Source organism: Giraffa tippelskirchi, chromosome 5 (assembly GCF_054371585.1).
Source record: "Giraffa tippelskirchi isolate mGirTip1 chromosome 5, T2T-mGirTip1v1.2.pri, whole genome shotgun sequence".
Classification (NCBI taxonomy): Eukaryota; Metazoa; Chordata; class Mammalia; order Artiodactyla; family Giraffidae; genus Giraffa; species Giraffa tippelskirchi.
This window is the reverse complement of record NC_137279.1, coordinates 101,433,796-101,450,005: the sequence shown is the minus strand read 5'-3', so window position 1 is coordinate 101,450,005 and position 16,210 is coordinate 101,433,796. Positions and strand designations below refer to the sequence as shown.

The following is a 16,210-nucleotide window of genomic DNA, read 5'->3' as shown; positions in this document are numbered from 1 at the left end:
CACTGGAGAAGGGAATGGTAAACCACTTCAGTATTTTTGCCTTGAGAACCCCATGAACACTATGAAAAGGCAAAAAGATAGGACACTGGAAGATGAATTCCCCAGGTGGGTAGGTGCCCTATATGCTCCTGGAGATCAGTGGAGAAATAAGTTCCGAAAGAATGAAGAGATGGAGTCAATGCAAAAACAACACCCAGTTGTGGATGTGACTGGTGATGGGAAGCAAGGTCTGATGCTGTAAGAAGAATATTGCATAGGAACCTGGAATGTTAGGTCCGTGTTTCAAGGCAAATTGGAAGTGGTCAAACAGGAGATGCCAAGAGTGAATGCCAACATTTTAGGAATCAGCGTCCTAAAATGGACTAGAATGGGTGAATTTAACTCAGATGACTATTATATGTACTACTGTGGGCACGAATCCCTTAGAAGAAGTGGAGTAGCCATCATAGTTAACAAAAGAGTCCAAAAGCTAGTACTTGGATGCAATCTCAAAAACGACAGAATGATCTCTGTTCCTATCCGAGGCAAATCATTAAATATCACTGTTATCCAAGTCTATGCCCCGACCAGTAATGCTGAAGAAGCTGAAATTGAAAGGTTCTATGAAGACCTACAAGACCTTCTAGAACTAATACCCATAAAAGATGTTCTTTCCATTACAGGGGACGGGAATGCAAAAGTAGGAAGTCAAGAAACACGTGCAGTTAACAGGCAAATTTAGCCTTGGAGTACAGAATGAAGCAGGGCAAAGGCTAATCGAGTTTTGCCAAGGGAACACACTGGTTATAGCAACACCCTCTTCCAACAACGCAAGAGAACACTCTACACATGGACATCACCAGATGGGCAACACCAAAATCAGACTCTGGGAGTTGGTGATGGACAGGGAAGCCTGGCGTGCTGCGGTTCATGGGGTCCCAAAGAGTCGGACACTACTGAGCAACTGAACTGAACTGAACTGATATTCTTTGTAGCCAAAGGTGGAGAAGTTCTATCGAGTCAGCAAAAAGAAGATCGGGAGCTGACTGTGGCTCAGATCATGAACTCCTTATTGCCAAATTCAGACTTAAATTGAAGCAAGTAGGGAAAACCATTAGACCATTCAGCTATGACCTAAATCAACTCCCTTATGATTATACAGTGGAGGTGAGAAAGAGGTTTAAGGGACTAGATCTGATAGAGTGCCTGATGAACTATGGACAGAGGTTTGTGACATTGTACAGGAGACAGGGATCAAGACCATCCCCAAGAAAAAGAAATGTAAAAAACCCAAATGGCTGTCTGAGGAGGCATTACAAATAGCTGTGAAAAGAAGAGAATCAAAAAGCAAAAGAGAACAGGAAAGATATTCCCATTTGAATGCAGAGTTCCCGAGAATAGCAAGGGGTGATAAGAACACTTTTCTCAATGAACAGTGCAAAGAAAGAGAGGAAAACAATAGAATGGCAAAGGCCAGAGATCTCTTCAAGAAAATGAGAGGTAGCAAGGGAATCTTTCATGCAAAGATGGGCTCAATAAAGGGCAGAAATTGTATTGACCTCACAGAGCAGAAGATATTAAGAAGAGGTGGCAATAATACACGGAAGAATTATACAAAAAAATTTTCATGATCCAGATAACCAAGATGGTGTGATCACTCACCTAGAGCCAGACATCCTGGAATGTGACGTCAAGTGGGCCTCAGGAAGCATCACTACAAACAAAGCTGGTGGAGGTGATGGAATTCCAGGTGAGCTATTTCAAATTCTAAAAGATAATGCTGTCAAAGTGCTGCACTCAATAGGCCAGCAAATTTGGAAAACTCAGCAGTGGCCACAGGACCGGAAAAGGTCAGGTCTGATTCCAATCCCAAAGAAAGGCAATGCCAAAGAATGCTCAAACTACTGCACAATCGCACTCATCTCACACGCTAGTAAAGTAATGCTCAAAATTCTCGTAGTCAGGCTGCAAGAATACATGAACCGTGAACTTCTAGATGTTCAAGCTGGTTTTAGAAAAGGCAGAGGAACCAGAAACCAAATTGCCAAAGTTTGTTGGATCATCGAAAAAGCAGAGAGTGCCAGGAAAATATCTACCTATGCTTTATTAACTATGCCAAAGTCTTTGACTGTGTGCCTCACCACAAACTGTGGAAAATTTTGAAAGAGATGGGAATACCAGACCACCTGACAGGCCTCTTCAGAAATCTGTATGCAGGTCAGGAAGCAACAGTTAGAACTGGACATGGAACAACGGACTGGTTCCAAACAGGAAAAGGAGTACATCAAGGCTGTATATTGTCACCCTGCTTATTTAACTTATATGCAGAGTACGTCATGAGAAATGCTGGGCTGGTTGAAGCACAAGCTGGAATGAAGATTGCCAGGAGAAATATCAATAACCTCAGATATGCAGAAGACACCACCCTTATGGCAGAAAGTGAAGAAGAACTGAAGTGCCTCTTGATGAAAGTGAAAGAGGAGAGTGAGTAAGTTGGCTAAAACTCAACATTCAGAAAGCTAAGGCGAAGGCGTATGGTCCCATCACTTCATGGCAAATAGATGGGGAGACAGTGGCACCAGGGGCAGACTTAGATTTGGGGCTCTAAAATCAGTGCAGATGGTGACTGCAGCCATGAAATTAAAAGGCGCTTACTCCTTGGAAGAAAAGTTATGACCAACCTAGATAGCATATTAAAAAGCAGAGACATGACTTTGCCAACAAAGGTCCATCTACTCGAGGCTATGGTTTTTCCAGTAGTCATGTATGGATGTGAGAGTTGGATTATAAAGAGAGCTGAGTGCCGAAGAATTGATGCTGTTGAACGGTGGTGGTGCAGAAGACGCTTGAGAGTCCCTTGGCCGGCAAGGAGATCCAACCAGTCCATCCCAAAGGAAATCAGTCCTGAATATTCATTGGGAGGACTGATTTTGAAGCTGAAACGCCAATATTTTGGCCACATGATGCAAAGATCTGACTCATTTGAATAGACCTTGATGCTGGGAAAGATTGAAGGCAGAAAGAGAAGGGGATGACAGAGGGTGAGAGGGTTGGATGGTATCACCAACTCAGTGGACATGAATTTGAGTAAACTCGAGGAGTTGGTGATGGACAGGGAGGCCTGGTGTGCTCAGTCCATGAGATCACAAAGAGTCGGACATGACTGAGTGGCTGAACTGGACTGATAGTTAATTGTTACCTGGGGGTTAGTGTTTCTTGTGCTTGTTCAGCCTCTTCGTCTTCACAAATTTCTGCAAACAAAATCAGAAATATCCAGTCAGCTTCTAGTCACTTCCCCCATCACAAACACAGGGACTCATATGGTCACAGAGTCATAAATATCTATGTACGAATTAGTACTGTATGGAAGTTTTAATGCATTGTCTTTAAACAACTGCCCAAGCATGGACTTCTGATCCAACAGGCAGTGTGTTTCTAAACTGGTAGATCATCCTCAGGACACCTTCTGCTTGAAATTGGGCAATCATTTAAATGGTCTTTTCTTCCTGATATCACCTCACATTGTCCACCTTCCATCTCCACTTCTACAAATGTATCATCCATCCTGACACAAATTCTGCCAAAGACACGGCGTCTATAGACCTTCTCAGGTCTCACAAGATGCCCTCCTTTCTCTAAGGAGAACAACCATGTCCCACAGCCCTCCATCTGGCAACATCCTGGCTCTTCAAGGTGGCTTTTGTGTATTATCTGGGAAAGCCTCTCTATGGAAAGTGCTCCATCTGCCCAACACCAAGACCAACTCCATCACGTACCTTATCCAACACCACAAAGTGAAGGGCTTTCTTTTTTCTGCAGTGTATTTGTAAATATTCCCAAATTTCATCACTATAGCTACTAGCAATAGATTATTTCACCCAGTTTACAGATGAGAAGAGTTACTAACATAAGGAAAAGCAATCGTTCTCACATATTGATAAACACAGCACTCAGCCTGGAACCTGGGAACTTCCAAGCTTCCTCTAGGGCTCTATTCACTCTAACAAGCTGTCTCCTGTCACCTCCATCTTTTTGTGCTTTAATGCTGGCTGGATGTTTCCTCCTGCCTCAGTGGCCATGGTCCATCAGGGAGGAAGCCGACAAGTGGGATATAATGACCTCCACCCTGTGCATTTCTCCATTGTCCTCTTACTTAGACAATCCTGCTCCTACAAAGCCCCAAAGAGGACACGAACCAGGAAAGCTGATCAACATTCGTACTGGAGCTGTTCATCTCACCAACTGGGGACCTAGGAAAGGATCAGTGCTCTCAGGGTCTGTGGCCCCCTCACCTGGGCTGAGCTTGCAGGCAAGGCGCTCTGCCAGGCGGTATCCCTCAGACAGGCTCTCTCGGAAGCCCTGCCCCTGGTGCTTGTCCAGGTCATTGTGGGTGAGGAGGTCCTTGAGGTGCTGCCTGAGCAGGACGGAGTCATCTTTCCCATCCTGTAGTGTCTGCCGTAACTGGGTCAGCTCTCGTGCCTGACTTCGAATTAGGATCTCACAAGTCCTAGGTGGAACAGAAGACACAGTTGTAAAAGGCAAAAAGTTAGATGAAAGACACTTAGGGATTTCTGTGAGAACAACCCCAAGGAGACCTTTAAACCGAATTCTGGCACATATCTGATGACTGGCTCAGGCACTCAGTCGTGTCCGACTCTTGCGACCCCTATAGTGTACCAGTCTCCTCTGCCCATTGCATTATCCTGGCAAGAATACTGGAGTGGGTTGCCATTTCCTACTCCATATCTGATGACTGGCCTATGTCAAAGAGAAAGAAGGTAAACAAAGGTTTCTTCTCTATCAGAAAGTACTCCTGTAAGATTCCGTGACATTCCATTCATCTTGTCCTTCTGTAAAGATATCCTACTGTCTTCCCTGGTGGCTCAGCTGCTAAAGAACCTGACTGACAATTCAGGAAACACAAGAGGTGCAGCTTTGGTCCCTAAGTCAGGAACATTCCCTGGAGAAGGAAATGGCAATCCACTCCAATATTCTTGCCTGGAAACTTCATGGACAGAGGAGCCTGGTGGGCTACAGTCCATGGGTCATAAAGAGTCACTACTGAGTGCACATGCATGCATCAATGTCTTCCTAAATCTGCATCATGACGATGTCTCTCCAGTTCCTCACTCGGCCATGCCCATTTGCATTAAAAAATACACAAAGTAGTTTCTGTATTTTTAATCTGGCAACACAAAGTACTGTCCAGTGAATGACACACAGCCAGATATAGAGTGTGGACAAGTATATCCGGGGTGAGTTGGAAAGAACAGAAGCATGACAGGGTGAAGAAAGCATTCCAGGATGGAGTCAGGCAGGAGGGGGGTGTGGTTTAAAGGCAAATAGGGTACCGATGGCACAACATTGTGAATGAGCCAAGTGCCACTGGTTCACTTGAATGTAGTGAATTTCATGATGAGATTCAAGGCAATAGTTGATTGAAAAGCAAAGTAAATTCCTTCCTGAATAACAACTGGAGTCCATAATTCACCAACTGGTATTCTCCACCTATTTGATAAGACTGTGCCCTGTGCCTGCCATGAACATTCCTGCCCTCCTTACCTCAGCCTTTCATCAAGTGTTGGCTTCTCTGCCGGCCTCGGCACCTCAAATGGCAGCTTCTCCCCCAGCACGGATTCAACAATGTCGTTATATGCTCCACACTCTGAGGAAAGAGAGACACAGCCTCAGGGAAAGCTGGCCTTGCTGCTGTGGTCACTGTCTTCAAGGGAGGAGGACAGACCACCTTAGTGGTGGAGGTAACTCTTTTTCCAGTCTCTATGGAGAGATTGCCACATCTGATTCCTTAGCATCTGAACCGAGGTGACTCCCCATTTTAGAGCTGAAGAAAGAGAAGCTCCAAGACACAGAAAGTAACTAGACAAGATGAACTGCCATTTGACAAAGTCAGAATTCACATCCCCTGAGAATGACCCTGAATCCTGGGCCACTGAACCAAGACCTGCAGCCTCTGAGGTGAGACACTGAGCAGGGGCCTGGGCTGGCGATCCCTGTGTGGTTGGGAAGGCTCCTAGGACTATAGGACTGATGGTTCCCTTCTGCTGGGATTTCAATAATGAACACGCGTCTCAAGGTGTAAAACTCACCTGGACATACTTGTGTGAAATAGAATACATGAAATCATAAGGACGTGAAAGAGATATGCCCAAACACTGAGAAAGTCTGTGTTATTAGGAACAGTAGAACTATGAACTACGTGTATTTACACTGAGTAGGCACTATTGTCAGGGCTTTGTCAGATTTACTCAGTATGCACTACAACGAAAACCCTAGTTACTATTACAACACCACACACACAGAGGAGGAACCAGAGACACAGAAAGGTTCCCAACAGGGATGTGAGCCCAGGAAACCTGGCCCAGAGTCCATGTCTTTCACACTGTGCTGTGGTGACCTCCACACCAGGGTCCTGGTGAGACATCTCTTCTTCACCAGCCTCACAATTTCTTTCTTAGAATTTTGTGACTATCATAAGGAGCGGTATAAATAATACTGAGTTTGTCCTTTGCCCAAAGCTCATCATTTCACTTTCTTAAATAGTAGGCTTTCCTTCTTTCTTGTCTCTGTGTCAATCATTTTTCATTAACTCCCTCATTGCTTCATTGAAAATGATTGTAGTAAAGTGACACAGACACAAGTTGTCAAGATTCCTCTCATCCCCTTGTTGTGCATGTACCCTGGACATGACTTCTTTTCCTTACTCCAGGCCCCTCTTACTGAACAGGCAAAAATGATTCCCATTGCCAGGCTGACTGTGGGTGCAGAGGGCCTCCTCACACTCTGCCTGGGTTTTTACTGTGGCTGGTGATCTCCCCCCACTTACCATCATCCTCATGTTGGTCACACAGCTTATAGCACACACTCAGGGTCCCCCGGACTCCTGGTCAACCTGCATCACCAAAGTTGCACCAGCTCAAGTGGGGAGAGAGGGGAAAGTGCAGATTGTCTGATTTCACCAGAAACACCTTCATTCTTGCCAGAGGGTCACATGGCTTTCTTGGACTCAGAAGGAGAACTTGTACACTCAGAAAGCATGGCTTCCTTCTCACCAGGGAGTCTCTGTCTTGACGGCATCACACAGACCATGGTTTCAATGAGAAGCCGACTCATCCTTAATCTCCTTTAAATCATATCCCCCCTCTTCTCACAATGTCTAACCACACCTTACCCCAGTGTACCTAGCCCAGGGCGTTGCCAGTGGAGCATCAGGGAACCTTGAACGGATGGAGATCATTAGTTGCAGGGGTTTAGCCAAGAGGCATGCAGGGTCAGATACGGAACAGAAAAGATTCCAGTCAACACAGCTTAGTTTGCTTCTGAGACACACAGGCACTCCTGTGCCTGCACCAGGAATCACTGTCTGGTATTTTCACTCCAATCTCACCCTAGACATCACTGCAAACTTGGAAAAGTGCCTCCACTCCTTGTGCCTCAGTCTTCCCAGCCTCAGGGAACTGAAGGCAAAAGAGCCACTCCTACCTTTCCTGGATTGTGGTCAGAATGGAATTCAAAATGACAAAGGGAAAAGGAGACCAATCCTGGAGACTTATACTTTCTTAGAGGGAAGGCCGTGATCATTCATTGCTTTGGTGACCATGACCCCGAGGACTTACTGTATTTCTGCAGCTGGTTGGCCAGGGAGTAAGCAGTAGCTTCGGATACGAGGAATTTCTCTGTGAGGTCTCTGAAGTCCTGCTTGCACTTTGCCAGCTGCAACCGAAGCTCCTGGTTGACTTCCGTGAGGGTACGTTCTGCCCTCACATCAGATAAAGGGGGAACACATACTGCCATGGTGACATGTGGTAGAACGGGTAGAAGCCAAGGTGGGAAGGAGACACCCAATATATGGGGGGGTTAAAGACAAATAAGATCACATAGGCTTAATCAGCACTGAGGGATGACAAAAACTGGAATTCCTAACTTACTGTTGAGAACAACTAGAGGGTTCTCAACCGCAAAAAGAAGATGAAGATGCCAGAGCTCAGAGCCAAAGGTCCTGTGCGGGGCTGAGACCCAGACAGGAGTGAAGGGGGGGGGGGTACCCAGCGTGCTAGGTAACCATCCGGAGTTGCCATAACAGAACTGGTAGGGGGAGGGGTTCACGGAATCTTGGCGGCCCCTGCCTTCCAGGTGCCTAGGCCATGACCGTTTGTAACACCACCACTGACAGCACCCAAGCCCTCAGCAGCCACTCTTAGGTTGTCTACACACGTACCGATACCACTGACCTATCTTATCCAAAAACTGTCTAAGCTGAGTTCCCACTGTTCATTCTTCTGTGCACAAAAATATTCATGGGAGAAATACTTTGCCAGCAGGTCTTCATATCTGTTGGGCTGTCATAAAGTCACCTCAGTTCAGTTCATTTCAGTCGCTCAGTCATGTCTGACTCTTTGCAACCCCATGGACTGTAGCACACCAGTCCTCCCTGTCCATCACCAACTCCTGGAGTTCACTCAAACTCACGTCCACTGGGTCGGCGATGACATCCAACCATCTCATGCTCTGTCGTCCCCTCCTCCTCCCGCCTTCAATCTTTCCCAGCATCAGGGTCTTTTCAAATGAGTCAGTTCTTTCCAGCAGGTGGCCAAAGTATTGGAGTTTCAGCTTCAGCATCAGTCCTTCCAGTGAATATTCAGGACTGATTTCCTTTAGGATGGACTGGTTGGATCTCCTTGAAGTCCAAGGGACTCTCAAGAGTCTTCTCCAACACCACAGTTCAAAACCATCAATTCTTTGGCACTCGCTTTCTTTATAGTCCAACTGTCACATGCACACATGACTACTGGAAAAACCATATCACCTCATCGTCTCTTTAAACAGATCTTAAGGCTTGTCCCCAGGTGAAGGACGTCAAACCTGTAGACTGTCATGAACTTCTTCTCTGCGTCTTTTCCAGTTTAGTCTGTGTCCTAAAAACTGTAGGATACAAATCAGACTACAATACTAAGTGAAGAAATAATTTTTAAAAATATTTTCTCTCCCAACTCAGTATGCTTTTGCTGCATCCTGTTGTTATGTCAATTTCTTCTCTTTACTGGGCAGCATGTTGGTTTCAGAATAAACTTAAGGTTGACATCCCTACCTTCTAAATTCTTCCTCTGGGTCTGGGTTGTTCTATTTGATTCTTTCTTTAAAATGTTACTAAACACTACATTTCATACTTTCACCAATGTATTTCATTGTAGCCTCACAAGCGCTCTTTCCAAGCTGTCAAAATGACTAAAAGAGTTTATGTGTATCTCCTTGAAAACATGGTGTGCTTGTGCTCAGTCACGTCATTCTTGTCTGACTCTTTGCGATCCCAGGACTGTAGCCCGTCAGGCTCCTCTGTCTATGGGGATTCTCCAGGCAAGAATACCAGAATGGGCTGCCATGCCCTCTTCCAGAGGATCTTCCTGATCCAGGGATCAAACCCGCATCTCCTGTGTCTCTTGCATTGCAGGCTGATTCTTTCCCACTGAGCCACTGAATACACGGGCTGCCTCTCTGTTCAGGAAAGATTTGACAGCCTTGTGCTCTCGTTCTGTGTCCATTCAGTTCAGCCACATATTGAACAGGCCAGGTTTCCAGAGCAGTGTTTGTGGCACACTGTTTGATCCATCCCTTTGAGTTTTCCTCGTGCCATTGACCTGTGGTTGTATTCCGAAAACAGAGCATGCTTAAGTTCAAGGTCATAGGTCAGGGATCATGATGATCCCCAGTGAACATAAGCATTGTGTTCAGTGACATAGACGCTGAGCTTGAGGAAAGAGAGACAGGCAGGCCCTCAGGTAGTGATGGCCTGAACCAACTCCTCACTTCCTCAGCATCTCTTCCTACCCGGGTCTTGTGAGTCTGAGACTTGGGGAACCCCTGTAGCATCCATCTCTTCAGTTTAGCTCTTGGTCCTACCTGGGTGGAGGGTCAAATGGGTGTGACAACAAGCCACTGAGCATCTGTTCATGTTAAGATAAAAGATACAAAACAGGAACAGCTACTTATGAAAGCGTATCTTCCCCACACCCCCACACAATCCTCAAACTACAGTGCTTAATGATACTTGGTGTGTGAGATTCAGCAAAGGCTTTAAGGAAATCTATTTTCTGGTTGCTGTGGGGCCTGACATTCTGTGGGGGAAATAGAAATGTGTCAAATTCCTTCATTTTAAATATGATGAAACCAAAAAATCTCACAAAACGTAACTGCCTTGAGGTCAGGGATGAATTTTGCCATGCTAACAGAAGTATATAACAGGTACAGTTCACTGACTAATACTGTGCCAGGCATTTCACACATATTATGATACTTTCTTTCATCGTAATCATTCAAGGTAACATCCCTGTAGAAGAGGTACATTCAAAAAAATTATTGGACCAAAGTTAAAATTAAAAAAAAAAAACAACAACGCTTTATCAAGGCAAGTAAGCTATTGCTTTGCATTTTGTAGGTAGGAGAAACCTATTGTTTTTATCCTGCCATTGTCCCATTGCATACTCCTCTTTTTCTCTGTGACCTGACTTTATTCCTAGAGTCCTACCTTTTTTCAACAAAACCATTTCTATGCACTGAGCAATAGCAGAAGTGATGGCTGGGCCCTTCTAAAGGCTCCCTGAGTGCTTATGTGTTTCAGGACACCAGACACCATCTGGAGGCAAGAGCAGCCTGTCTGTTAGAATGTGTGCTGTGCTAAGTTGTTTCAGTCGTGTCTGACTCTTTGTGATCCTATGGACTGTAGCCCTCCAGCCTCCTCTGTTCCTGGAATTTCCCAGGCAAGAATACTGGAGTGGGTTGCCATTTCTTCCTCCAGGGAATCTTCCTGACCCAGGGATCAAAACCGTGTCTCTTGCCTGTCCTACATTAGCAGGCAGGTTCTTTACCACTAGCCCCACCTGAGAATCCCGTCTGTTAAGAGTGGGCAGCTGCTTTCCCACCCCACTGAGTTAGCAGCATATCCCAGGACACAAAGGGATCACTTCCCTTCAACTCAAGAATCTTTTCTCTCAGTGACTGCTCTATTGGCCCGAACTCTCCTGAAAGTGAATGCTCTTGCTAACTTTCTGGTTTCTTGTTAGGTGTCTAGAGTATTTATCAATTTCTTCTAACAAACATCTTCGTTGAAGTTTGCATTTATAGCAATAGGATTTATTTTTTAGAAAGTGGCAGCCTGGAGTAGATTGGTCCCATCAATGAGCAAACAAGGGTGAATTTAGCTTTCACTCAAAACCAGACTGAATTTAAAATTAGGCCCCACCATCACCCTAATTCCAAAACCAGACAAAGATGCCACAAAAAAGGAAAACTGCAGGCCAATATCACCGATGAACATAGAGGCAAAAATCCTTAATAAAATTCTAGCAAACAGAATCCAACATCATATTAAAAAGATCATACATCATGACCAAGTGGGCTTTATCCCAGGAATGCAAGGTTTCTTTAATACCCGCAAATCAATCAATGCAATACACCACATTAACAAATTGAAAGATAAAAATCATACGATTATCTCAATAGATGCAGAAAACGCCTTTGACAAAATCCAACATCCATTTATGATAAAAACCCTCCAGAAAGCAGGAATACAAGGAACACACCTCAACATAATAAAAGCTATATATGACAAACCCACAGCAAACATTATCCTCAATGGTGAAAAATTGAAAGCATTTCCCCTCAAGTCAGGAACAAGGCAAGGGTACCCACTTTCACCACTACTATTCAACATAGTTTTGGAAGTTTTGGCCACAGCAATCAGAGCTGAAAAAGAAATAAAAGGAATCCAGATAGGAAAAGAAGAAGTAAAACTCTCACTGTTTGCAGATGACATGATCCTCTATACATAGAAAACCCGAAAGATTCTACCAGAAAATTACTAGAGCTAATCAATGAATCGGAGAAGGCAATGGCACCCCACTCCAGTACTCTTGCCTGGAGAATCCCACGGACAGAGGAGCCTGGTAGGCTGCAGTCCATGGGGTCGCTGAGAGTCGGACACGACTGAGCGACTTCACTTTCCCTTTTCACTTTCATGCATCGGAGAAGGAAATGGCAACCCACTCCAGTGTTCTTGCCTGGAGAATCCCAGGGACGGGGGAGCCTGGTGGGCTTCCGTCTATGGGGTCGCACAGAGTCGGCCACGACTGAAGCGACTTAGCAGCAGCAGCAGCAGCAGCAGCAATCAATGAATATAGTAAAGTTGCAGGATATAAAATTAACACACAGAAATCCCTTGCATTCCTATACACCGATAATGAGAAAACAGAAAGAGAAATGAAGGAAACAATACCATTCACCATGGCAACAAAAAGAATAAAATACTTAGGAATATATCTACCTAAAGAAACAAAAGACTTATATATAGAACACTATAAAACACTGATGAAAGAAATCAAAGAGGACACAAACAGATGGAGAAATATACCATGTTCACGGATTGGAAGAATTAATAGAGTGACAATGAGTATACGACCCAAAGCAATCTATAGATTCAATGCAATCCTTATCAAGCTACCAACGGTATTTTCCACAGAACTAGAACAAATCATTTCACAATTGGTATGGAAATATAAGAAACCTCGAATAGCCAAAGCAATCTTGAGAAAGAAGAATGGAACTGGAGGAATCAACATGCCTGACTTCAGGCTCTACTACAAAGCCACAGTCATCAAGACAGTATGGTACTGGCACAAAGATAGAAATATAGATCAGTGGAACAAAATAGAAAGCCCAGAGATACATCCATGCACCTATGGACACCTTATCGTCGACAAAGGAGGCAAGAATATACAATGGAGAAAAGATAATCTCTTTAACAAGTGGTGCTGGGAAAACTGGTCAACCACTTGTAAAAGAATGAAACTAGAACACTTTCTAACACCATACACAAAAATAAACTCAAAACGGATTACAGATCTAAACGTAAGACCAGAAACTATAAAACTCCTAGAGGAAAACATAGGCAAAACACTCTCCGACGTAAATCACAGCAGGATCCTCCACGACCCACCTCCCAGAATATTGGAAATAAAAGCAAAAATAAACAAATGGGACCTAATGAAAATTAAAAGCTTTTGCACCACCAGGGAAACTATAAAAAGGGTGAAAAGACAGCCTTCAGAATGGGAGAAAATAACAGCAAACGAAGCAACAGACAAACAATGAATCTCAAAAATATACAAGCAACTCCTGCAGCTCAGTTCCAGAAAAATATACGACCCAATCAAAAAATGGGCCAAAGAACCCAACAGACATTTCTCCAAAGAAGACATACAGATGGCTAACAAACACATGAAAAGATGCTCAACATCACTCATTTTCAGAGAAATGCAAATCAAAACCACAATGAGGTACCATTTCACACCAGTCAGAATGGCTATCCAAAAGTCTACAAGCAATCAATGCTGGAGAGGGTGTGGAGAAAAGGGAACCCTCTTACACAGTTGGTGGGAATGCAAACTAGTACAGCCACTATGGAGAACAGTGTGGAGATTCCTTAAAAAACTGGGAATAGAACTGCCATATGACCCAGCAATCCCACTGCTGGGCATACACACCGAGGAAACCAGAATGGAACGAGTCGCGTGTACCCCAGTGTTCATCGCAGCACTGTTTACAATAGCCAGGACATGGAAGCAACCTAGATGTCCATCAGCAGACGAATGGATAAGGAAGCTGTGGTACATATACACAATGGAATATTACTCAGCCATTAAAAAGAATACATTTGAATCAGTTCTATTGAGATGGATGGAACTGGAGCCCAGTATACAGAGTGAAGTAAGCCAGAAAGAAAAACACCAATACAGTATACTAATGCATATATATGGAATTTGAAAGATGGTAACGATAACCCTGTATGCAAGACAGAATAAGAGACACAGATGCATAGAACAGTCTTATGGACTCGGAGGGAGAAGGTGAGGGTGGGACGTTCTGAGAGAATAGCACTGAAACACGTATATTATCATATGTGACACAGAACACCATTCCAGGTTCGATGCATGAGACAAACGCTCAGGGCTGGGGCAATGCGATGACCCAGAGGGATGGGATGGGGAGGGAGGTGGGAGGGGGCTTCAGGATGGGGAACACATGTAAACCCATGGCTGATTCATGTCAATGTATGGCAAAAAACACTACAATATTGTAAAGTAATTAGCCCCCAACTAAAATAAATAAATTTACTTAAAATAAAATAAAACTAGGCCTCTCACTTTCCTCAAGGTGGATACTCATGTGCCACAGGCATGTGTCCCCAAGGACTTGTGTCTCTGCTGTAAACGGGACAAGAGTAAAATGGGGTCAGGTGGGCCTAGTCCTTCAATTCTAGAGTCTTCCAAGAGTTCTCTGCTTTAGTCACTGGATTGGAAACACCCTCGCTCTTCTGCTCTGTCCTACTTCTGTGTTTGGGGTAAAAGGTATACACTTCAGTGTGTTCTGTCCCCAAGCTGATCACTGGAAGAATCACCTGGGAGAGTTAGTACCCAAACAAGTGCACAGTCCTCACCTGTAGCAACTGTGCTTCAGTGAGTTGAGCTGGGATCTGGAATCTATTTGTTAAAGGTACTCAGGTGTGCACTTAGTTTTACCCACTGATTTCACTGACCTCCCTCATGATTCTAGGGGATGATTATTTCATTTATGGTACTTCCAGTGTTCAAAATTGACTGGTGCCAAAAACATAACTCTCTGCTGCTTTGCACATGAAGAAACTGAGGCACAGAGAGGGTCTCGAATGGGCCAAGACCCCCTTGCTGTAAGTGCTAGAGCCACACCCAGGTAGCAGCTCTTCTCTATACTTTCACATTCATATATTTGTGTTTTGTCTACTTACACGAGTGCTATAGTGTCTTAACTGTTGTTATTCAGTCACTAAATTGTGTCAGACTCTTTGTACCCCATAGAGTGCAGTGTGCCAGGCTTCCCTGTCCTTCACTATCTTCTGGAGTTTGCTTGAACTCGTGTCCATAGAGTTGGTGGTGCTTTCCAACCATCTCATCCTTTGTTACCCTCTTCTCCTTCTACCCTCAATCTTCCCCAGCATCAAGGTCTTTTCCAATGATTCAGCTCTTTGAATCAGGTGGCCAAATTATTGGAGCTTCAGCATCACTCCTCCCAATGAATATTCAGGGTTGATTTCCTTTAGGATTGACGGCTTTGATCTCCTTGACTCTCAAGAGGCTCTTCCAGCACCATGGTTCAAAGGAGAACCCCGTGGAAAGTATGAAAAGGGCATCCTATTATCTCAATGTAAACTAGGAATTTGCTTTCCCCCTTTTATACTTTAGTTATTTGCTCCAAATTTACAGCTAGAACACCAAGTTCTACAATTGTGAGAATAAGATAAATATATAAATTATTTTTGACATGAAGAATCGTGATGTCAGGAAAGTATGTAACTCATACGAGAGGAAACCATTAATCACGAATCATTATGACAGCCATCAACCTATAAGACAAATCAAACTTGCCTCCTTCTCTCTTCAGCTGGCCAAGAAACAGTAGCTACTGATATAAGCAGTTTTCTCTGGAGACGGTGGCAGAGTTGACTGCTTTGAGCCAACATGGAGCCCAAGTGCAAGCTGTACCCTGAGAGGCTCACATCTGGGTGAGAAGCAGGATTTGGGGGCCAGAAGAGACATATATCTGTTGGGAAAAAAAAGGGGGGGGGACAGATCACCCTTGATGTCATGGTAGCCAGCACTGACCATCTCCTCCAATGAACCTACCACCACTATACCTCTCATGATTTTGTTTTTACTAGATGGAGAACTCCATGAAATTGGGGATAATATTTCATTCATCTCTGCGTGCATGACTCCTGGCATTGAGTCAAGCACTGAGGAGGCTCTCGGCAACATCCGTTCACTAATTGCAGAAACATGGTTACAAGACTCCACTTAGCTCAACTACGCTCCTAGACAACCGTCTGGTCAGGGATGCTCTTTCTCCCAGGAAGCAGCAATCCCCTTCCTTAGAGAGGAGCCTGCCTGACACTGCCTGACACTGCCTGACACTCACCTGAGCTGACTCTGATGAAGACATGGCTGTCCTCAGGGATTCCCCTAGCAGGTTCACACTGCCATTAGGAAGAGATGTCCTTGGCATATCCTCCCATCCTCTGGTGGCCATGATATCCCACCTGAGGAGAGCCACCACGTGTAATTGCCACGATGCACTTGTATTCGTCCTCTCGCTGTTTAAATTCCTCATGGATATATTACTGATATCT

General features: G+C 44.5%; 2 protein-coding genes and 2 long non-coding RNA genes across 4 annotated transcripts in view; 1 reads left to right on the top strand and 3 right to left on the bottom strand.

The window, feature by feature from the left end:
- The window catches only part of LOC145504747 (NBPF family member NBPF20-like), a 532,650-nt gene that overhangs the window by 160,486 nt on the left and 355,954 nt on the right, over positions 1–16,210 (bottom strand). The window lies entirely within an intron of this gene.
- On the top strand, positions 2,542–9,850 carry LOC145504795 (uncharacterized). The gene is made up of 2 exons (XR_014052492.1): positions 2,542–2,860; positions 8,688–9,850. It is a non-coding gene; the product is annotated as an uncharacterized LOC145504795 (long non-coding RNA).
- LOC145504766 (putative NBPF family member NBPF5) lies at positions 3,035–8,025 on the bottom strand. Its single transcript, XM_081486085.1, has 4 exons — positions 7,614–8,025; positions 5,542–5,644; positions 4,272–4,486; positions 3,035–3,230 (listed from the first exon to the last, which is right to left on the bottom strand). Exons 1-4 carry the CDS (start codon positions 7,789–7,791, stop codon positions 3,175–3,177), a joined length of 552 nt encoding a protein of 183 aa, XP_081342211.1. The 5' UTR covers positions 7,792–8,025; the 3' UTR covers positions 3,035–3,174.
- Positions 9,129–16,210, bottom strand: part of LOC145504784 (uncharacterized) — a 21,826-nt gene continuing 14,744 nt past the window's right edge. Inside the window, exons 5-7 of the long non-coding RNA XR_014052482.1 lie at positions 16,000–16,208; positions 15,450–15,624; positions 9,129–9,632 (exon numbers count right to left, since the gene is read on the bottom strand). This is a non-coding gene — a long non-coding RNA (uncharacterized LOC145504784). The remainder of the gene's footprint in view (positions 9,633–15,449; positions 15,625–15,999; positions 16,209–16,210) is intronic.